This window comes from Lucilia sericata, unplaced genomic scaffold, assembly GCF_015586225.1.
Source record: "Lucilia sericata isolate MDLA Ls3-8-SP2 unplaced genomic scaffold, ASM1558622v1 Contig000118F_arrow, whole genome shotgun sequence".
NCBI lineage: Eukaryota > Metazoa > Arthropoda > Insecta > Diptera > Calliphoridae > Lucilia > Lucilia sericata.
Window position 1 is genome coordinate 82,570 of NW_023994150.1, and position 22,739 is coordinate 105,308.

Sequence of the window (22,739 nt, forward strand, 5' to 3'; positions counted from 1 at the left end):
ATGTTTACAATTAGGTGGGGTGTATCTAAACTTGTTTTTAGCAACACTAATTCTTTTCTATTTATGTTGTGAAATGTGATTATAAGTAAAAATATCAAGTAAGTATTTTTGTAATAAAATTATCAAAAAATTTTAGAATTGTAATACGCATACTGGTATTATTTGTGAGTTGCCAACTAACATAATTTGACAATTTATTCTATTACTTTTTCTTTGAAAGGTAAAATAACCGGTAGTGTTCAGTTTGTCATCAATAAAATAATTGTTTTTATTGGAGAACAAGAAATCACAGTGACACTAAAATGTAATTAATTAAATTCTTTAAACTGTTTTGGAATAATATTTAAATAAAGTGTAAATTAAATTAAAAATTAACAGTTCTTTCTAAACCAAACCCTTAAAATAATGTAATCCATATTATTTTTCGCTCATTGGGTTAATCGCATACTTTCATTGCATTTATAACTAGCAAAAAATTTATTAGTATTCGTGCGGGAGTGTTAGAATAAATTAAATAATTTGATCAATTATTTTATTAAATAAGTGTTTATAATTTTTCTACATTTTAAAGTTGTTTAAAATAAATTTCTATGAATTACATAAGTCTGGCGTAATTGTTATTTTTATAAGTGTTTTATTTTTAAAACGTTATTTTGAATAATTACATAGAGAAAGACCGTTAAGATAAGCGACTGAAGGACTGACTGACTAACTAATAGACTGAATGACAATTCATATAAATTAACAAAGTCATGGTCGGATACTAGTTGATTACAATAAACAAATACTACAATGTTATCAGATATACTACTTAGATTATTTGCTGAATCATGATTGACCCTCAACTGAGAACTGTGATTCTCTCATTTCATTGATCCGCATTGTATAGAATTAAATTAAGAAAATACATATTACTTCTTGCGTACAATAAGAGATAATCCTCATTATCAATATTAAGCTCTAACAAAACTAAATGTACATACACTTATATTTTAGGTTAAAGCAATTGTTGCACATGCAACATTGTGTGGGACATTTAAAATAAGAAATACTGGATATTCATTCACGTTCGCTTACTAATCAAATATACATATGTATATATTTTTTCTAATTTCAGCCCGCACTAAGTTATAACAAAGCTAAATAGATATGAATTTAAAGGCTTGGTCCGCAGTGCTGGGTGTATTCATTGGGTGTTGTAGTAATGTGATATTTTTGGAACTTTTAGTAAAGTATGTTTTCAACTTTATAAGGTATATTAAATAATTCACTTTTTGTTAATTATGCAGACATGATGCCGGTGCTGGAAATCTTATTACTTTCTCACAATTTTTATTCATAGCCGTGGAGGGTTATATATTTACTTCGAAATTTGGCACGGTTAAACCCGTAATTGGCTTTAAGGACTATGCCATTTTAGTGCTTATGTTTTTCGTTACCAGTGTTTGTAATAATTATGCTTTCAACTTTAATATTCCTATGCCTTTGCATATGATATTTAGAGCGGTAAATTTTGAAAAATCATAACTAACCATATCATTTTAAAATCTGAGCTCTTTTATCTGAGTGATATTAAAACTTAAGATACAAATTTTGAATAACCAATTGAATAACCATTTATCAAGTTGTGTTGAGATGATATTTTGCGTGATATATGTTTTTACTTTTGATTTTTCTTTCAAGGGCTCTTTAATGGCTAATATGATTATGGGTATTTTGATACTTAAGAAACGTTATGGTTTTTCCAAATATCTATCGGTAGTCCTGATTACTGTTGGTATTATTACCTGTACATTGGTTTCAGCAACAAAAGTTGTAAGTAGAAGTAGTATTCGGTATGAAATCTCTGTTATTTTAAGATCTCTAATATCATTTTCTATATATTTTAGGAGGACACAAGTAATCCCAAATTTAAAGATAATACAGTTGAGGACAAATATTCGGTAGTGTTTTGGTGGTGTGTTGGCATTGGTATTCTAACAGTTGCTTTATTAATATCGGCGTGTATGGGCATATATCAAGAAGTATTGTACAAGAAATTTGGAAAAAGATCAAGAGAAGCTTTGTACTACACGGTAAATTTTAAAAGCCTTGAATATATTTATTCCTTTTCAAACTAATGTTTTTATTTTAGCATCTTTTGCCATTGCCCGGCTTTATGTTATTGGGCAAAAACATTTGGGATCATTTAGTGATATGTGCCACCAGCGATGCTCTTGTTGTAGCCGGAGTTAACACATACTTTCCTGAACAAATATTTTATTTAATCTGCAATATGATTACCCAGTATGTCTGTATTAGCTCGGTTTATGTGTTAACAGCTGAATGCAGTTCATTGACCGTTACGTTGGTTGTTACTTTACGCAAATTTGTATCTTTGCTATTTTCCATTCTCTACTTTAAAAATTCATTTACCCTTTATCATTGGATTGGTACAATTTTAGTATTTACTGGTACTATTATCTTTACGGAGGCTTATCCAAAAACTTTGTTCTCGGCCAAAGAACAGAAAAAATCAAAAACATCCTAGATCTAATAGATTTTAAATTATTAGTAAAAAATTAAAAAATATAATTTGTATGCAATCAGTAAGTCCGTCCTAGTCATAAATAATTACGTTCAAACTATATATTAACGTAATAAAACTGTGACTAAGACAAAACTTATTTTGTTATAATATATAGACAATAAAGAAAAGTAATTAAATTTTGTTAAAATTTCTGGTTGTTTTTTTAACTATGTACATATGGATTTAAAAGATATATAGAAAAATTTTAATGGAACGCAAAAAATAAATCATGGATCAGTATGTTTAGGCAATTTAATAATTAAAAACAAACGCACAGATGTTTGCAACAACAACAATAATACTAAACCTATTAAGTAAAATTATCTAAAAAGTGAATATGTACGTTATTTTACAGTAAAATAAATCAGATAATTATTAAAAACAATAGAATTTTGCTTTGCCACCTCGCAAATTTGTGTAAGTACATACATACGTATGCATGTATTTTATGCAAACCTTCTTTCCCTTGTGTTTTTGTTTGTTTTACGACAATAAAATTTAATTTGTGGGAAAATATAAACAATTGCATTTAGAGAAAAGCTTCAACTTCCAAAGGTTTTGGGAACTAAAGTCTTAAAACTTTGTACATATGTCATTTGCTAGAACTTATTTAGTATAATTTGTTAGTCGAAATGACACAGTCAGGGCGAAATATAAGCTTTAAGATTTTACAACTAGTACGTGTTTCCTAGACTTAATAATGCACTATTTATTATCATTATCATATTCTTCATAATTTTTTTCTTTAGATTGTGTGTATAGGAGCAATAATATTTAAAAAAATTACGGACAATAAGGCGCATATGATTTCGAAAATAAATCAAAAAACTTCAAACGAATGGAATCTTTTGCAAAATGTTACATGGTCAGCAGAGGGTAATGACTTTAGTATATTTGCTTATGCTGGCTACACCTTTATAATTGCGGTTTGTCTATTGGACCGGTATGTATATTGTGGAAAATTGTTTGGTGTATATAGTGTTGCTTTTGCAAGGTTATCTTATTATACAACATGAAATTCCAGAATGATCAATTTTAAGAAAGCATCAACTACAACGGATACATTGTTCTTGCGTTTCGGTGTAATTATATTTTTCATACAAGGTTAGTTGATATATGATTTAGACAATTTAAAATTATGAAGAATTTTTCAAACTCCGTTTGTATTATAATTTAATTCAATACATATTGAAGAACAAAATGTTTAGTGAATTTTTTTAAAAATGTTTTAATGTTGTGTTTGGTGCATGGTACATATTTTTGAAATTTCAATAAAATTTTAATCTTAAATTATTTTTCATTTTATAGGCATAATGGTATTCTATTCGGTAGAATATGTGCCAGAAGATATTAGAATCAATGCATACATATTAGGCAGCCTTTCATTTTTAGTTGGAATTTTATTTTTCCTTGAAGATTGTCTTACGATCAAGGGATATGAAACATCAAATAAAATAATACAAACAGAAAAATTGGTACGTTTAGAATACACACATATGTATGTATGTACTTGATCACAATCCCATAAATATGTACACTAGGGTGGTTCATTAATTAATTAATGACAATTTCAAAATTGAAAAAGTGAGACTACAATATTAAGATTAGATACAGTATTATTGCAAAATAAAATTTTTTTGAAGTGTTCTTAGAAAGAATTTATTGAAAAGATATAAGACATATAATTTTAATTTCATTACCATTAAATATTATCAATATTGGAAAGTCAAAATCATGAATTAACTTGAACCACTTTAATGTACATACACACATACATGTACATACATATTTGTATTGTTTTGATATTTTCATTTTATTTTAGAAACCAATTTCATCGATCCCCTTAAAATTGACAGAGGATAATATACTCCATACTTATGTATAAATTTTATTATTATGTAATTAATTTAATTAATTAATTCTAAATGTATATACAATAAATTGTGAAATATGTATATAAAGTGTTCATGGTTTATTCAATAAAAAGACAGTTTTTCTAGTAAGAATGAAATTATCTAACTTAGAATAGGAAAATAAAGAAACAGATTACTTTTTTATGTTTTTTTTTTTTTTTAATTTTTCTCATTAGTTGGTTTTTATTAAAAAGAAAATTAAATTTCCTTAATAGGTAATTTAAATATATATATATATTTATTAAATTATATATGTATATATGTACTTTATAAATTTCATTTGTATGTGTTTTTGTTTTTTTATGTAAATGCTGAATATGAGCATTTATGTGTGTATGTATTTATATGGTAATTTGAGTTGTGGTTGTTCATGTCGAAAAATCATTCCACGACTCCTTTTATTTCTTGCTCTTCTTCTTCTTTTTCTTATCTGATTTATTTTTCTTTTTGCTTGACTTTTTGCCGCCATCGCTGTCCGGGGACTCTGATCGTTTGCGTGATTTTTTGTCACTTTTTGAATGTTTACGCTTGCGATCTTCATCATCTGAATCGGAATTTGAGGAGGAAGGACTTCGTTTTCTTTGGACAACAGCGGGTGAAGTTGAGTGATGTCGTTTACGTGAAGTACTCTCGTATTCGCGATGTTCTCGCTCAGAACTATGATGGGCTTTATCAGTTTTCGAAGTTTTTTGATCCCTACTTTTGCTATTTAGTCTGGTGCGGTCAATATCGGTTTCATGACCGTGACGGTCTCGAGTACGTTCACGAATTCTATCTTTATCAAGATCTCTATCCTTATCTATGTTATCTTTATCCCTATGTCGCTCGCGTTCTTTATCTTTACCACGCTCCCTGTCCCTGTCTCTTTCACGTTCTCTGTCTCTTTCCCTGTTCCTCTCCTTATCTCTATCTTTGTCCCTTTCCCGTTCTCTGTCTTTATCTCTATCTTTGTTTTCTCTTGCTTTTTCCTTGTCATGACTTCTTTCCCTGTCCCTATCTTTTCCATGACGTTCACGGTAGTTTTTGTCGATTTCACTCTTTTTGCTGCTGACTTTACTATCCGTACTAATCTTCTTTCGCCGATCACTGTCTGCGTCGCGATCGGCATTGGCATAGCTCGATTTGTACGTGTGTTCCGGATCTCTTCGGGTATCTGCAAGCTGTGAATAAATCGGTTGACTTATCTTACTGCCTAAACGATCTTTAATTGATTTCTTCTTTTCATTGTTCTCAGTTTTTACTTCGACCGAACGATCTTTATTGATATTTACAGGCAAAGTTATTTGTATATTACGAATGCTTTCGTGATCGTCACTATAGCATTTGGAGGATCTTTCTTTAGATAAAGATTTTTTACGTACTTCTAGAGGACGAATAGCGTTAATAGCTCGCGCAAAAATGGCCTTTTCAGCTCGTACAATTACATCATTTGTTACTTTGTTGTCCGCATTGTTCTGAGTATGGGCACCGTCTGTGTTGGCTTCATTATACTGGTTTGCTGCACCAACCTGGTCTTCCAGTTCCCATTTGGATGCTTCGGGTACAAGTTTATTTGCGCTCTCCTGCAGTTTGAAACTGTTGTCATCAAAATCGGTTTCGTATTCGTGAATATCTAGAACAGCATCGAAACACTTTATATCCGATGACGTAGGAGTTTTCTCTTCGTATTCTGTCGTTGGTTGCTGGTTCTTAGGAGTGCTTTCACCCTGATGTACAACTGAACCATTTTGTTCAGTTTTTGGTGTAGAATTATTGCCTAAAACTTTTTCTATACTGTGATACTCGCCACCCTCTTCTTCGAAGTCCTCTTTCTGATGTTCCTTAAATTCCTTTTCTAATTTGTTTTCCTGCTCATTTTGGTTTTCAGCACTATTAGTGCTAGTATTATGTTCGTCGTTTTCATCATCTTTGCTCGCATCTTCTGACTTAAGCCTGTGGCGTTCCTTTTTGGATTTCTTTTCTTTTTTGACCTTTTTACGCTCGCTCTTTTCTCTTCGTTTCTTCTTACGATCCTTAAGTTTTTTGTCAGATTTTTTGCTTTCTGACTTTTCTTTGTGATCGGTTTCAGAAGATGTTTGATGTTGGTCACTTAGCGTATCTTTTTGTCTGGGTGGTGTCATACTGCGTCGCTTTGACTCATGGTCGTTTAGCTCCTTGTCCTTTTTACTGTGTCGCTCTTCGCTTTTACGCTTACTGTGTGAGTGACTTCTAGTAGTTAAAGTATTATCCTTTTCCCGTTTAGTGTGTCCATCGCTTGGCTTTCCTTTCGGTGTCATACTCCTATGAACCTTTCGACGTTTCTCACTTAATCTTAAGCTCGATCGCGAACGAGATCTGGAACGAGTGCGGGACCTGCTTCCCGATCTCTGATCACTTTTGCTGCCAATATTATACAATTTGTTTTCTTCCATATCTTGTGAGACACATTTTTCGTAGAGATCTGGAGTGTTGTTACGTAACGGTCGATCTCTTTCTCTTATAGCAGCCGGCGGCGGAGAAGTATTATTGCTGTGGAATGGATTACGTGATGATTGCACTTCAAAGCCTGGAGGCGGTGGTTCCGAGTTTTCATCATTTATGTTATAGGGTCTCCTTAAAAAATGCAGAATTAATAATTTTCAAATAACAAATATTTAAAGATCAATCTTACCGGAGTTCCATATTCTTGTCCTCGTGGTCTATATGTTGTCTACTTCCTCCTCTGGGATCCAAAGACTTTGGAGGATTTGTCAATGTCCTATTAGAATCCCTTCTTTGCCTAAAATTGTATTAATCTCTTAGTAACTGACAAAAAACTTTGATTTATAAAGTAAAATGTACCTTTCAAACCCTTCTTCTTGTTGTTCATCCAGTCTAAATTTCTGATGGTAGTGGTGTTGATGCCTAAATGTAAATGGGTGTTAGAATTGCTTGTTCAAATCAAATCAAATTTAAGGCCATAATTTCTACTTACTTTTCGTGAACACTGTGTGTTTTAGTGTTTTGAGGTGATCTATACCTTTTGACGGGAGGAGAAAGAGATCTTGACCTAAAATGGAAGAAATTTAAGTACAATGTTTTGATTTTTTGTATTTAATATTAACCTTGAACTTCTATCTAAAGATTTCGAACGTCTAGTTCTATAGCCTTGATCTTTATCGCGCTCTCGGTCTCGCTCCCTTTCTCTATCACGGTCTCTTTCACGCTCTCGCTCCTTATCCATGGGTTTTCCGTATCGTGGCCACCGTCGGTCATTATCTCGATCGCGCGAACGGCCCCTTTTATCGTGATAGCCATGATCTTTTGTGCGATTGTTGTAGGGGGATGTACGAAAGTTGCCCCTTACATGTCGTTCCTTTGATCTACGCCGACGGTCGGGAGAACGGCGTTCATCTTTCTTTTTTTCCTTTTCCTTCATAATGCGGTTAAATGCTTCCAATGGATCGTCAATTATCCTAAAGAATTATAATAGGCATTTCAAAATATAGTTTCTACTAATGAAAGTAACTTGGTAAAACCGTTCTTACCCCACTCCAACTTTAGCGGCCACTTCCTCATAAACAGACGCAATATTATTAAAGGGACGCATTTGATTAGGAGCTTCAGCCTCTCTAATGGGATAATTAAAGCGATTCGGCATCGCAGAGGGAAAACGTTGATATCTGTGAATGAAACAAAGAAAAAGAACATGCTTGGTGTTAAAAAGAAATGTGTATTTTTGAAACAAATTTAAAACACGTTCACAGTTTAACCAGGTTCCAAGCTAAACCACCATCGTCAGATCAAACAACTTACAGTGTCAATAATTGTTCACGTATTGGACTGAATCAGCACGAACTTACCGGAAAAGTCCATAAATTTACCCAAAATATCTCAAATGAAGTCCACAAAGACGTGCCCAGTTAAATTCCAGTTAATATCAGCTCTCTGCTAAACTACTACAACTGTGTATAGTATACACACATTCAATATGCATCAATTATATACAATAAATTAAGTTTTCTATTCGATTGATCAATAACAAATAGTAGTAATTATTATAATTCAATTAGAGATTTTTTATTATACAATATTTTTCTTTTTGTTTTTACTTTGTATTGTAATTAATGTTTCATTGATTGTTGGTTGGTTAATCCATATAAAAACAATGTTAAAAAAATTATATTTTATTAGCAAAACTTAAATAACTCTTAGTCTTTTGTAATCATCATGTATTCTTCGTAGTATCTTGACTTACACATTATTTTAAACGTATGCATACATACATATATATATACTACCATATACATGTGTTTATGTATGCAGATATACATATATACATTTAATAATATACATATTTATATTAGATTTGCTTAAAAGTTAATATTGGTTTCCACAGAATCACTATTTCTTTTAGTTTTTTTGTTTTTCAATTTCATTTCTTTCTTACACACAAATATTTATGTCTGTCTAATCTACGTTTTTATCAGTAGGCAGGATACAGTATTCCATCCAATTCCAATCAGGTTTTCATGTTTTTTATGCATTTTCTCATGGTACGAGAATTAAGTTAATAAACCAAACCTAATTCTACGGGAGTATAACGGTTAAGTTTATTAAAAGCAAACCGATTTAAACACAGAGACGGCCATAGTTAAAACAACATAAATAATATATGAATATATTTTATTAAATCGAAAAAAAGTATTGTTGGAACTACAAGAGAAGGCATTAATTATTATGTAAAAAATATATCAAGAAGACATACATATTTTAATTGATTGACTATTTCGTGGTAGATGTAAACGGACTTTAATAGACCATTTTATATACGATATTTGTATATATATCAAACAATAAATGTATATACTGACTAGATATTGATGGAACACTGTATGTTTCTTTTACATAATAAGTTTGTTCAAAATGTTCAAATATTTTCTTTGATTTTAGACTTTACACAGAGAAAGAGAAGAACTAAATATAGTCATAGTTTAGAACTGCATATTTAGACTCATATAAATTCTGAGACACTCCATATTGATGTACATACATAGTACATATGGATGTAGAATATTCTTCATTATGACAAAATGAATGACGTTTTCCGTATCGCTCGGAAAAGTTTAAAAGGAAATCAATCTGATCTACAAAGAAGAAGAAGAGGAAGCTCACTTACCCTGGTGCCACATTGCCAATTTGATTATAAGTTGGGTCGTATGAATTTATGGGCGGCATTGGTAAACGCATTTGATGTGGTGGATGATGAGGAGGCATATTTGGATGTGGATATAGAGGCGGTCGATGCATGTGATTGTGGAATCCTGGATGCATATTCATGGGCCTTATGGGTCGTTGTTGTTGCATATCATATGGTTGATGAGAAGGATACAAAGGAACTGGTACCGGATTAGCTCCGGGTGGTTGCACATTATCTATTGATTTAGACGGCGGCATTGCTCTGCTCTTTTCATACATGTAATGTTCGTTATTGGCATTTTCGTGATGGTCACGAACTTTTTCTCGAGATGAATTTTCCCATTCCTTAGTGGAATGGCTAGAGGTCTCACTGGATCTATGTGAATTACTTTCCTGTTGATAGGGAGATGCCTGAATTTAGAACAAAATCATATGCAAAATTAAATATTCTCAATCAAACATCCCAAAAAACACAATTTCAATCTTATCAAGCTATAATAATATAAAACAAATGACAGTAAATACCTGATGTTTATTTTTCGGAGAACTTTGCTCAATACCCGGAGGTTTGGGATGTGAAGTGTGACGCCGACTAAGATATTTTTCTGTACGAGTATCCGATGCCGATGGAACTGTTACAACAATATTGTCTTCAAAATCGGAATCTTCATGAGCTGGACTACTATTGACATTAGTTGATTTATGCCTAACTTCAATGCTTTCGATATTTGAATCGGCAGTTGGCTCCTCTATTGGTTGTGTCAATGCTTCGGTATCGACCTCTTTATTTTCTCTGCCTTTAGGTTCAATATTTACTTTTTCTTCTAATTCAGGCTCGGGCTCTTCTGTTTTCGTAGTTGGTAATTCTTTATCCTGCTCCTTATCATTCAAATTCTCAGGTTGTTTGACCTCTAATTCTTCCTTGGATTGCTGATTTAACTCTGAAAGAAACAAGTTTATGTTACATTTACATTCTTGATATGATTATTTAATAAACTTCTTACCCTTTTTCGCCTGACTACTGGCTTTGTAACCGGTACGATTTTTAAAAGCATTAACGGAATTTCTTAAAAATCTATTCGGTATTAATGATCCAGGTGAACTGCCCTTTTCTTTGCAATCGGGACACTCATTATCCTCAGATTCGAGTAATGCTGTTCGTACACCTGCATATAAGAAAATATTTAACATTAGATGAAAACTCATACGACAAATAACTTTTAAAAAACATACAATCATCACAAAAAGAACTGCCACAACAAGGTATCATTACAGCATCCACAAATAAATCATTGCAAATGCCACATATCAGGTCCTCTGGTATTTCCTGTTTCTTATCCTCTTCCACAACTGGTTCCTGACTTTCGATCATCAATGCCCTAAATTTAAAGGAAAACATTGATAATGGGGTTTATGGTTATGTTTGTTATTCTCAAATTACCTATCATCTTTGTCTCTAAACGATTTTGGAATTCCTGTCGTCCTTTTTTCCACCGTATGTTCCTTACTTATAATGTAAGGACAATTTTTAATCCAATGGCCTCCTTTTTTACACTTGTTGCAACGATAAGTAGAAGGAACCTCGCCTGTTTGCGAGTAGCCTCTAATTTTTTGGTAGCTATAGACAATAGTGGCCACGTGAAAGTAGATGTTTGTAAAATTTCACCTGATCATTAGTAACTTACCTTTTGGGGTCATACTCAGCAGTACTTTGTAACATCATAGCCTGTATTTTATCCTCCTCGCTACCTTCCATTTTCGATAAATCAAAGTCAGCTGATTCGACTTTAGATGGTATTCTAGGTTGCACTGGCCTATTCGTTGGATCCCATGACTTTTTTGTTTGATTGGCCACCGGCACACGCGATATTATTAATGAGGTATTTTTAGGTATCAAACTGGATTCATGTTGATATTCTGCAATAAAAACGTTTTATGCCAAAAAAAATTTTAACCAACTGCCACGCCATCAAACATAATCTATATACATTACCTTCCTTAGTTTGGGCATTAATAATTTGTAAATCAAAATCAGTAATTTTACTGAGACGCTTCTGTTGTAGAATGGCTTTCTTTAGATCCGCCACCGATATATGTAGACCATCAAACGTTATGGTGTCATAATCGAGAGTACTTTTGAATTTATAATGCACAGACATCGTGCCCGCACTTTATTTATTTATTTCAACTAGCACAAACTCAAAACTTTTCCCGAATTTTACAAAAATTTTATGGAAAAGAAAATTATTATGTAGCAATTGCAGCTACATTAGCTATTTTCGCATTGTGTAAAATGAAATTAGTATTGTATAGAGATACACATTACTCAGGTACTCGGTTACTCGATGAAAGTGTCAACAAATAATTTATAATAATGATGACAGTGAATATTTTTGCTTTTTTAGTTTAGTTGTTTTCTATCCTTTTAATGTCAAAAAAAGTCGATTAATTAAAAAATTATATATTTCGATATAACTAAAACAATTTTTATTTATTTATTTATTTATATTGGTTAAGTTATAAAATAAATGTGTCTATTACACTAATTACTACTGGAAATGTGTGCTTTTCAATGAAAAAATAATCACTGAACATCCGTCATAATCGTTACAGATTAAAGTAGTTATTTCTCTGCAACATCCTGTAGTCATATATACGAATCACCCTTAAAAATATACTAAATGCACAAGGTGATTCCGGATTAGAGTTATTGTATTGTTTTCTTTTTCGTTTTTTATAATTTTTTCAAGTTAAAATTTAATATTACATGCGTTTTCATTAGACGTACCTTTCTATATTTATTTTAAAAGAGAAACAGTACATACAGAATTTCATAAAAAACTTTGTGTTTTTCTCAAAACCTTGTGTTGCTCTGTTGTTACATTATTTGTGTTGCCACAATTTAAAGTTCATAGAATTTTACAGGCTTAACTTGTAGCGATTTTGTATAAATTTTTATTTTATTTATAAAGTCCGAGATATACTGTTAAAAAACTAGTTTTTAAAAAAGCAGAATGCGATTATTCTTATTTGAACCAATTTATTAAAAAAATAACAATTATATACAATTTGCAAATCTTGAGTTGTAAGCAATCATCTTTGATTTTATAATTATACTACTATTGAGTTCATGAATTCATTAGGAAAATGAAATACCTAGGATTGAATAGGCAGTTGTATTGCTGTTGAGTAGGTTTTTATAATCAATATTTGTTAAAATGTGCATTTTTATAGGATTCATTTTATTAATGATTACATTGGTAAAGAAAATATTTTACGAAACCTTTGAGATCTGATGGGAAACCCCAATTTTATGGTTACACAAAGTAATTTTTGAAAAAAATCAAGTAAATTTCAATTTTATATAGACAACTTTTGTAACTTTGCCAAATGTTTAAATTTACAATATTATAATTACAATGTAATTTTCTTTTTTCCTTATGGATAACAAATTTGTTTACAGTTTGAAACCATTTGGTAAGATCCGAAGAATCGAATTTTAATAAGCATAATTTTGTAATTTAACGCAGTTTAAGGCTTATTAAATAACGCTAACACTAAATGGGATAAGTCGAGAAGCCATCTTCCTATCAACACTTCAAATCAATATTACAAACAAATTTTTCTTTTACTTTTTTAGCATTTATTTTTTAATATGCTTATACAGAACATTTACTTTCTGGCTTGGTTGCGTTGCATATCCTTGGGGAAAGTTCTGACTGGAGGAGTACGAATACGACGGGCCTCCTTTGATCTGTTTCTTACGACCTTAGAGTGGATAGCGCAAGATACACAGTAGTGCAACTTGGCGTATAATTTGGGTAGAATGTAAGCTAGAATAGATAAAAATTTTATCCAATTAATAAAATAGAACAATGTGATAAAATCCAATTAACTTACAATCCCAAATGGAGGCTTCAGAGATATCACGGACAGCAGCAGCTTCAACAATGTTACGGATTACAAACTTCTTGATGGCCTTATCCTTAGGAACGCATCTGGCACAGTTGGTGCAACGGACAGCCTTAACGTGTCCTCTGTTGTGCTTGCAACGTCCTCCATTACGGCGTTTCTTGGTCTTAAATCATAAAATAATTCCAATTAAAACAACTTAGATAAAACAATTGTTATGCAAATAAACACATCACAACCAAATATTGTATATTACAACAAACGATTGAGCTCAAAAATAGTATTTTGTTTACAATTTAGAGATTTTTTCAATATTTTTCACAATTTTTTTAGTAAAACGCACCATTTTGATACAGTCTTCTTTGGCCGGAAGAAAGAAAAAGAAAGAAATGTACGAAGCGAAGTTAGATGTAGTTGACAGGGTTGATATAACCCGACCAAAAATTATTGTACTAAAATGTTACCTAGCACGTGTCTGTCAAATTTACTGGGTTTACACAAAGCGATTGTAATAGATTGTGGGTTAAATGAAAATAAATGAATGTTATAAATAAATTATTAATGAAATTAAAAAATTATTAAAATTAAATATTTAAGTTTACATTTTGTATAATATTATGTACATACATAAAAATTAAAATGTACAAGAATAAGAAATATGAAAATTTTTTATTATATTTTATAAATTTGTAATAGATTTTTTATAATTATTTTTTAAATAATTTATAATAAACAAATTTAATGTACACTTTTAAAGAATTGTAGATAATTATCATGTACATATATGACAACAAAAAGCCAAAGAGAAATAAGTTTTTTTGTATATTAAATATGAAACTAATTTTCATATTTTTTAATATTTGAAAATAATAAAAAGTAACCGTCATTTATGATCCCTTGATGGGATAATATCCCAAATACACAAATCTCGGTGACAAAAACAACCATGTAGAAGTGTTTCTCATTTGCGTAAATATGGTTATAGATAATGCGTTCACTGTTCAAATTGAAAACAGTATAACAATGCCATGTAAGAAAAAGTCTGGTTACTGATTACCACAACTGATTTCTTATAATTTTTATTACTTGGTTCAATTGAATTGTTTTTATAATTTAATTTTCAAAATCTACTGCAACAAAAAATTTCCCCAAAAATACAAAAAAGTATAATCTTTCTCCAGCATTATTGTAAAGTGTTTCCAAACTTGTAGTAAACATTATTAGTCAGTCAAATGAATGCATTATGTGAACAAGAAGGATAACGAAATCTCGAACATAAAGAAAAATGAAATAAAAGTGAAATTAGTAAAAAAACATAAACGAAAGATAAAATATTTAATTAAAAATAACAGCAGAATAACCACCAAACAACAACCCATCCAAAAGGGTCGGGGAGTAATTTAACAACAAAAAAAAAAAAAAAAAAAAATCAAAGTAGACCAACATACATATTGGTATTAAAAAAACCAATGAAATGGCATTAACTAAACGTATAAAATGCTTCAAATATATGGTTTACTGTTATATTATCCTATTAGCGGTAAGTCCATAAATATTCTAAAGTTTTTAACAAACTTAAAAAACCATTGCATCTTTTCGAAATTGGTATTTGTGAGTAAATTAAAATAAATAAATATTGAATTGAAAACATGATTGCGCAACACACCAACCAACATACTACATATTTGTATATACATACATACATATATAGTACACATTCATTCAAATACACACACACATACTAATGCTGTATGTGTAAATAAACAATAATAGATATGTATGTATGTGTGTTTAAGTGTATGTAGGGTATGGATTTCAGAAGAGCATGTTTTGGATACACATCTTTTGCAAAATATAGGCAAATGACCTTAAATGCCATTTTCTATGGCAAACAAAGCAAACTCTATGGAAACATCAATAAAAACAAATAATGATTAAAAAACCATAATTAAAAAAAAATAACAATCTTAAAAGGAAATATTTGTATGCATATCTAGTATAACAATAATTTTATGTATCTGTAAAAATTATTTTTCAATACTTATTACAATAACAAATGTATGTGTATAGGTAACGGGATGTACTCAAATATTCTTGGGAACATCTCTATTGTGGGGCCATTCGGGACACTATGGAGTAGTGCAAAATAGGTTATGGGCACCAGCAGCTTTACTATTGTGCTTAGGTCCTGGCACATTTATTTTGTGCTGGATAGGATGTCAGGCTACCAACCAAAAGAAACGTTGTCTTTTGGGTATGGTAAGTAACCTGTTTTTTATTTTAATAATAAATTTAAACATTTACAATAATAAGTATTTATTTACATATACAATCTTCTTTTTATTTCTTTAACAAACAAACAAAAGTTTGCTACTTTCCTGGTGATTAACATCTTAATACAGTTCTTATTGTGCGGCTGGTCATTAGCCATGCGAGAACATTTGCCATCATCTGTAGAGATTTATATAGATGACTCTTTCGTCGAGTTCTTGGATAAATTCTCCAGGACCAAGGTTGATAACCAACATTTGTGGAATAGAATGCAATCACAGGTAACCTTGAAAAAGTATAATATAAATATAGGCTATTCATATACATACATACTTTCATATGTATGTAGGTTTTTAGTTTGTATCTAATACACACATAAAAAAATCACGCACTCTAATACATAAATATACATACATTAACAACAAAAAACCCAGTAAGTTGTACAAGGTGTCAATGCAACCCTTTTATACTGTATTTTTGGGTTTAGTCAAAAGGAAGTCAATAGTCTCTTAAGTGTCCTTGGTCAACATAACTTTTAACCCTCCAAGTCAAGCTGACTATTTTTAAAACGCAAAAGTAACAAAAACAACAAGTTCAGTAACAGAACTGAACTAGAACTGAACTAGAAACTAGAACTGAACTAGAAGCTAGAACTAGAACTGAACTAGAAACTGAACTAGAACTGAACTAGAAACTGAACTAGAACTGAACTAGAACTGAACTAGAACTGAAACTAGAACTAGAAACTGAACTAGACTGAACTAGACTGAAACTAGAACTGAACTAGAACTGAACTAGAACTGAAACTAGAACTGAACTAGAACTGAACTAGAACTGAACTAGAACTGACTGAACTAGAACTGAACTAGAACTGAACTAGAACTGAACTAGAACTGAACTAGAACTGAACTAGAACTGAACTAGAACTGAACTAGAACTGAACTAGAACTGAACTAGAACTGAACTAGAACTGAACTAGAACTGAACTAGAACTGAACTAGAACTGAACTAGAACTGAACTAGAACTGAACTAGAACTGAACTAGAACTGAACTAGAACTGAACTAGAACTGAACTAGAACTGAACTAGAACTGAACTAGAACTGAACTAGATCTTAACTAGACCGGAATTTATATTTGTAATATATTTTTTTTTATTTAAAATTAAAACTAATTTTACTATTTTTTCGAGATAGTTTTAGAAGTATACAAGGATTTTAAAAATGTTTAGTATATAATCCAATGAAGAAAATTGTTGAGCATTTGATAAAATCCAAAATGAATGCAATTTTCAAGGTTTTAATCTAAAAGTAAAGTTAATTTTCTATTAAAATTGCACTATTTAGAAAAATACGTATGAGTAATCTGCATTAAATATACATAACTCATACACATCTTCATATAAGATATTTATACATACTTTATGAATATTTTATGAATTGACGTTGACATTCGAGTTGTTTACATATAATTAGCAAATTACTTTCGATCTTTGGTGGCTAAGGATGTTGATCACTGTTTGTTAATAATTTATAGGAATAATTAAGCTAGTTTTCATCAAAATATACGAACATGTGTACAAATGTATAGGCAGACAATTTCTTGCATAAAATAACCATTACACTTACATAAATATTTTATTATATTTGTAATTCTATCCCATAATAGTTGCAATGCTGTGGTGTAGATGGACCATTGGATTATCGCCGTTTGTCCTTGCCATGGTCTTGCTGTTCCAGGCCAGAACACGCATACGAATCAGCTTGTGATACGCACTACAAAAGGGGTTGTTTGGCTGTAGTCTCAGAACAAATAAAATACTCACTGTTAATAACAGCATTCGGAGCTGCCATCATTGCCATTTTACAGGTAAAAAAAAACTACAAATAAAACTTAAACTTCCAGACATAAACTATAATATTCCTTTTTACATTTCTAGAGCCTTGGTCTGTTTTGTGTTGTTCATCTGGCAATTTTATATGGAAAACACGAAAACGGTTACGAAAACAATAAGCTGAGCAAGAAACGTCAGCAACAATTTCTACCACTTTCCATTCAGGATAAACGCCAGGACATACCTTCACCTTTAAGTTTGTCACCAACAGCACCAGGCCATCGTGTGCTAAAAACCTCCGTTCCCGGTGGTAAAAAATGACAGACGATTAGCTTTTAAGTGTTCAATTGAATTAAAATTAAAAACAAAGAAAATTATAAAAAGAAGTTTTAGATTACTATTCGTAATAATATCTACACTACCTAATACTAAAAAACAAAAGAAAAAATACTATTCTACTAATTTGAGATGGAAAATAATAAATGTGGCCCTCAATTTATGTTGTTGTTATTTTGTCATGTTCAATGTACAAACAAAATTCAATTAAAAAAAATTAAGAAAATAAAAGAAATTCTTAGAATTAGACATTTCAGTCAAAAATCTATCTAAATTTATCTATATCTCTATCTGTTACTCCATTTGATATATTTAGTTAATAGTTATGTATTTATATGTACTATATTATGTAAAATATACATATATAGTATATATTTATGTAAATGAGTGATTGTACAATGTACATACATACATATGTATGTAAAGTGTGTATATTACTCGTGAAATGAGTTCAAGGATAAGGTGTTGACATGACATGTACATTGTACGTACTACATAAATACATAAATTCATACATACATAATATGTACTTGTATTTAGCACAACATAATGACAAGGTCATTTTAAATCTGTTAAAAAAACTAAAATATTTGATTAATTTGGATTTTGATGACATCGTAGTTGGGCAGTTATATGTTATACATCTAAAATATTGCCCAGGGATTGTTTGAGGTATAACTATCTCCTTTTCAGATTTAGATATGTGTATGCCGTTGGTAAGTATTAAATAAAATAATAAAATTTAAATTGAAATTATGTTCAAGGACAAGGACACCAATAAGTTTGTTTTTTTTTTTTTTTTCAAATTGATTCTTTGAATATGAACAAAGTATGATCCAATAATGCCTCCATTTGCATCAAACCGTATCACAAACTGTGACCAACGAACTCTTATTATCTTTGAACAATTATTCAATCTTAAAAACTAGAGCTGAACTAGAACTGAACTAGAACTGAACTAGAAGTGAACTAGATGTGAACTAGAAGTGAACTAGAAGTGAACTAGAACTGAACTAGAAGTGAACTAGAACTGAACTAGAACTGAACTAGAACGTTTTCCGAAGTTTTAGTTTGTGTTTGTTTTTAACCCATTTACGGTCGCTGTGCCAATTTGGGAACACTTAATTTTTAAGGCTGTATTAAAAAAAGGTTAACTCTGGTTTATTTATTTTTGCATTATTGAGTAGAGGAAAGTGCTCAGAATAAATATAAAATCAAACAATTTAACTAAATTCATTGTTATTGTTGTAATAATCTATTAAACTTCAGTGGCCAAAAATATACTAAAAACATGTTATAAAATAAATTTGTTATAATTTTTTAGACAAAGTATGCCAGTTATTAATTTGAAACAAACGGTCTAAAAATAATCTGATAACATAGTAATGTCCGTGTCTGCCATTTCACTCTGTTTCTAGTTTCTGTGACGGCTCTAAGCCGTTAAAAAACGCGAGCTACATAAAAACGGAAATTCCCTCTAATGTCCTAATTATTAATATTTTTTAGCATTTTTTTTACTTTTCTACTTTTTTGCATTGTTGAAAATAAATATACCTTGAAGTTTCAAAAATTTAACTTGTACTTTTTGATTGGCTGTAAATGGGTTAATTATACCCTTCCCCTTCGTGAGAAGCGTATATACATATGTATATGTAAGTTTGTCATTCCGTTTGTAATTTCCAAAATATAATTTTCCGACCCTATAAAGTATATATATTCTGAATCCTTATAGATAGCTGAGTCGATTAAGCCATATCCGTCTGTCTGTCTGTTGAAATCAGTTTTCTGAACACCCCAGATATCTTCGGGATCCAAATCTTCAATAATTCTATCAGACATGCTTTCGAGAAGTTTCCTATTTAAAATCAGCAAAATCCGTCCATAAACAACGGAGATATAAGCAAAAATCCGAGACACCTCTGAAAATTTCATAAAAATAAGCAACAACAACACTGTTTATTCATTGCGTTGTGTATTTTGTTTTTGTTTTTTTGAGTTCACGTTTCGTATGTTTGGATGGCTGTGTTTCATTGCCTTGTGTATGTTGTTTTTGTTTCTTGGTGCATTCAGTTTCGTATGTTTGGATGTCTGTTGGTTTGCCTGCCTTGTGAATTTTGTTTTTTGTGTGTTTATTTCGTTTAGCGTTGTTGTTGTTCATTATGTTTTGCTATTGCTATAATAATTATATAGTCGGAAAAATTAAATAAATTAAAATTTTATAAAATTGATATTTTTTAAATACACTACATATGGTGAAGGGTATATAAGATTCGGCACAGCCGAATATAGCACTCTTATTTGTTTTCTCTCAACTGATTTTTGGATATATAGAAAATTTTTTTGGATAATCAGTTTGTTAACATTTCTGATGCAATTAGTTCACACAAATAAAACTCATTAATATTATTATGTTTGTCAATAACAAACAGATCGTTTTAAAAATATTCTCTGTTTCGATATCGAGATTAAATTTACATTGAATAATTTTAAACACTTCTAGAAGAAGTTCAAATATTATGAATATGTTTTTATGATTATTATACATCATTTGACTTAAATATAATAAATTACAAATACACATCCATACACACATTATGTATAAATGATAAAAGTAATGCAAGCAACAAGAAAGTGTAATGAAATTAAATAATTAGTTTTGGTTGATAACTGAATTAATGAATTGACTTGACTGACGACTGTGACTGTTTGCTTGTGGGCAGTTTTGATTTGCCCTTTGCGAACATACACACATACATACATACATACGTTCATTGTATTGTTGTATGGAAGCAATGTTATCTAATGTTAAGTGTTGTCGTCCGACCAACCATTGTCAACAACATCTCCATCATAACATCTGTAAATTTATGGTTAAGTTGATTTTACCGCACCACATTACATTTATTATGAGTAAAGAACATTTAATGAAAAAACCACAAACAAATATTTGTTTAAATATTATTTTTTTACGCCAAATATAATGTCGGCTGATGTTGTTTATTTGATCATATGGCTTAGTGCAAAAACACTCTGAAACAAATCCTTAAAACAATAACATTTAGTTACTAAAATATCATTTAATACTAAAGTAAACCGCATTCTACTAGAATACCCATGATGAGTGGGAGGAAATAATATGAATGCTAGTACTAGCAATTGAACTAGCTTACATACTTCTGCCAACCACTATGTTTGAGGATGTGATAATGGGTATACTACATATGGACTAATGTTTTAAATTATTTATACTGAAAACTACCACAAATATTATTATGAAGAATGTATGAATGTGTATCACCGAAAGAACTGAGCTTCTAGTAACGGGAATTATATAAAAGGAAGAAATTTCTAAAGATTGCCACACAGTGAATCGTGAAACGTACAAGAGTAACAAACCAGCTAGCTCACTTAACAATTCTTACTGTTAAATAAAATAATAATATTCTTTAAACAAAATGAAAGTATTGTATCTAGTGTCAGTATTCATATACATTGCCGCTGTTATGGGCATGCCACAAAAGGTAATATATTCATTTACATTTCAAACATTAATCGATCAAGTTATTAACTGTACACCATGTTTTTTAGGTATCCTTAACGCCTTTATGTAAGTATTTAAAAATCTCAAATATATAGTTCTAAAACTATATATTCAATTTATTCTCCTCAAATATTTGTACACAGCTTCTGAAGAAGATTTTGGTTCAGTGAGGGGTGGCTCTTTACAAAATCTTGCCTCCATTCATGATCGTTATCCCATCTATGTGCTTGGACCCTATCACAGTGAAGATCGCCAAAGGCCTAATTTAAATGCTTTACGAGGTTTGAATATCTATGAATTACCATTTGCATATCCAAAAAGATTTGTCGATAAGAAAAGCTTAGATAGTATTGGCGGAGGCCATTTAATCTAAACTAATATTGGACGCCAGCATGATGCATGACTACTAATACTAACATAACAATTAAATCTTTAAAAATTGCATGTGTTCTTGTATATAATAATTAATATTATTTAATTTTAAGTATTTAGTATATGTTTTAAAAGGCATGTCAGACATATACAATGTATTAATGTAATTTAACTAAGGACAATAATTATTAACCTGAAACTAAAACTTATACTGGTAATTGTATTATTTCTATTTTTCAACTTATCAATTAGCTTACATTAATAATTTAAATGCGGATTCAATAATGTTAAGGTAATTTAAACAAAAAGAAGTATTATAAACCGTGATCATATCTTTATAAATTAAAAATAAACTAAATTTAAAAAAGGTACATTTACAATTAATTATTTTAATTTTCTCAATTACAGAAAACTCTTGCTATCGAAATTAGTTGCTCAATGTGCGAATCAAAATCAAAAAAATAACAATCATTTATGTAGTCATATTTTCGATAATGATAATAGTAATGTCTATTTCACAGTTTCTCCTGAACTTCAATTATCGAATGAATCGTCCAAGATCAAGAAGAATTTCGATGAAATCGACAAAACCTCTGCCAGTTTCAGCACTCTCAATCAACTGATATAAAGGATAAAAATGCCCTCTAAGGAAGGACATGTTTCAAAAAATGTTAATGCGGAATTTGGATCAAGCAGCTCTCGAGTACATTAATCGAATCTGGTGTATTGTAATATTACGAAACTATACTTTATGTTAATTATAATTTTCTTATACAAAGTACTTATTATATTTAGAAAAAATAAAAAATTGAATACAAATTTTTAAAAAATAATT

General features: G+C 30.4%; 6 protein-coding genes across 14 annotated transcripts; 4 read left to right on the plus strand and 2 right to left on the minus strand.

Annotated features, from left to right (window-relative positions):
- Nucleotides 1-220: 220 nt before the first annotated feature.
- On the plus strand, nucleotides 221-2,717 carry LOC119600677 (UDP-xylose and UDP-N-acetylglucosamine transporter). Of its 5 annotated transcripts, none has more exons than XM_037951097.1 (6): nucleotides 221-304; nucleotides 1,118-1,232; nucleotides 1,290-1,506; nucleotides 1,684-1,815; nucleotides 1,890-2,075; nucleotides 2,135-2,717. In XM_037951097.1, exons 2-6 carry the CDS (start codon nucleotides 1,150-1,152, stop codon nucleotides 2,528-2,530), a joined length of 1,014 nt encoding a protein of 337 aa, XP_037807025.1. In that variant the 5' UTR covers nucleotides 221-304; nucleotides 1,118-1,149; the 3' UTR covers nucleotides 2,531-2,717. The 5 variants fall into 5 exon arrangements, with proteins under 5 accessions (XP_037807025.1, XP_037807026.1, XP_037807028.1 ...); XM_037951098.1 differs by having other exon boundaries at nucleotides 282-407; XM_037951100.1 differs by lacking the exon at nucleotides 221-304 and adding an exon at nucleotides 336-354.
- Nucleotides 2,718-2,853: 136 nt separating this feature from the next.
- LOC119600678 lies at nucleotides 2,854-4,581 on the plus strand. Its single transcript, XM_037951102.1, has 5 exons — nucleotides 2,854-3,246; nucleotides 3,319-3,512; nucleotides 3,594-3,673; nucleotides 3,878-4,044; nucleotides 4,392-4,581. Exons 1-5 carry the CDS (start codon nucleotides 3,202-3,204, stop codon nucleotides 4,452-4,454), a joined length of 549 nt encoding a protein of 182 aa, XP_037807030.1. The 5' UTR covers nucleotides 2,854-3,201; the 3' UTR covers nucleotides 4,455-4,581.
- Nucleotides 4,582-4,598: 17 nt separating this feature from the next.
- Nucleotides 4,599-11,964, minus strand: LOC119600676 (E3 ubiquitin-protein ligase RBBP6). Of its 3 annotated transcripts, none has more exons than XM_037951094.1 (13): nucleotides 11,633-11,962; nucleotides 11,325-11,556; nucleotides 11,081-11,257; nucleotides 10,873-11,018; nucleotides 10,644-10,805; nucleotides 10,165-10,580; nucleotides 9,620-10,050; nucleotides 7,989-8,123; nucleotides 7,566-7,916; nucleotides 7,436-7,510; nucleotides 7,303-7,365; nucleotides 7,133-7,240; nucleotides 4,599-7,074 (listed from the first exon to the last, which is right to left on the minus strand). In XM_037951094.1, the coding sequence occupies exons 1-13, from the start codon at nucleotides 11,796-11,798 to the stop codon at nucleotides 4,881-4,883; spliced, it is 4,656 nt and encodes a 1,551-aa protein (XP_037807022.1). In that variant the 5' UTR covers nucleotides 11,799-11,962; the 3' UTR covers nucleotides 4,599-4,880. The 3 variants fall into 3 exon arrangements, with proteins under 3 accessions (XP_037807022.1, XP_037807024.1, XP_037807023.1); XM_037951096.1 differs by having other exon boundaries at nucleotides 4,683-7,074; nucleotides 9,620-10,032; nucleotides 11,633-11,964; XM_037951095.1 differs by having other exon boundaries at nucleotides 4,684-7,071; nucleotides 11,633-11,964.
- A 1,295-nt stretch (nucleotides 11,965-13,259) lies between these two features.
- LOC119600658 (40S ribosomal protein S26) lies at nucleotides 13,260-14,059 on the minus strand. The gene is made up of 3 exons (XM_037951051.1): nucleotides 13,895-14,059; nucleotides 13,540-13,717; nucleotides 13,260-13,472 (listed from the first exon to the last, which is right to left on the minus strand). The coding sequence occupies exons 1-3, from the start codon at nucleotides 13,895-13,897 to the stop codon at nucleotides 13,312-13,314; spliced, it is 342 nt and encodes a 113-aa protein (XP_037806979.1). The 5' UTR covers nucleotides 13,898-14,059; the 3' UTR covers nucleotides 13,260-13,311.
- Nucleotides 14,060-14,565: 506 nt separating this feature from the next.
- LOC119600675 (23 kDa integral membrane protein) lies at nucleotides 14,566-18,531 on the plus strand. The gene is made up of 5 exons (XM_037951092.1): nucleotides 14,566-15,091; nucleotides 15,622-15,810; nucleotides 15,918-16,103; nucleotides 17,490-17,690; nucleotides 17,761-18,531. Exons 1-5 carry the CDS (start codon nucleotides 15,026-15,028, stop codon nucleotides 17,974-17,976), a joined length of 858 nt encoding a protein of 285 aa, XP_037807020.1. The 5' UTR covers nucleotides 14,566-15,025; the 3' UTR covers nucleotides 17,977-18,531.
- Nucleotides 18,532-21,361: 2,830 nt separating this feature from the next.
- On the plus strand, nucleotides 21,362-22,725 carry LOC119600650. 3 transcript variants are annotated; one of them, XM_037951042.1, is made up of 6 exons: nucleotides 21,362-21,512; nucleotides 21,580-21,598; nucleotides 21,676-21,813; nucleotides 22,157-22,196; nucleotides 22,313-22,344; nucleotides 22,426-22,725. In XM_037951042.1, the coding sequence occupies exons 1-6, from the start codon at nucleotides 21,447-21,449 to the stop codon at nucleotides 22,530-22,532; spliced, it is 402 nt and encodes a 133-aa protein (XP_037806970.1). In that variant the 5' UTR covers nucleotides 21,362-21,446; the 3' UTR covers nucleotides 22,533-22,725. The 3 variants fall into 3 exon arrangements, with proteins under 3 accessions (XP_037806970.1, XP_037806969.1, XP_037806971.1); XM_037951041.1 differs by having other exon boundaries at nucleotides 22,313-22,725; XM_037951043.1 differs by lacking the exons at nucleotides 22,157-22,196; nucleotides 22,313-22,344.
- Nucleotides 22,726-22,739: the final 14 nt, after the last annotated feature.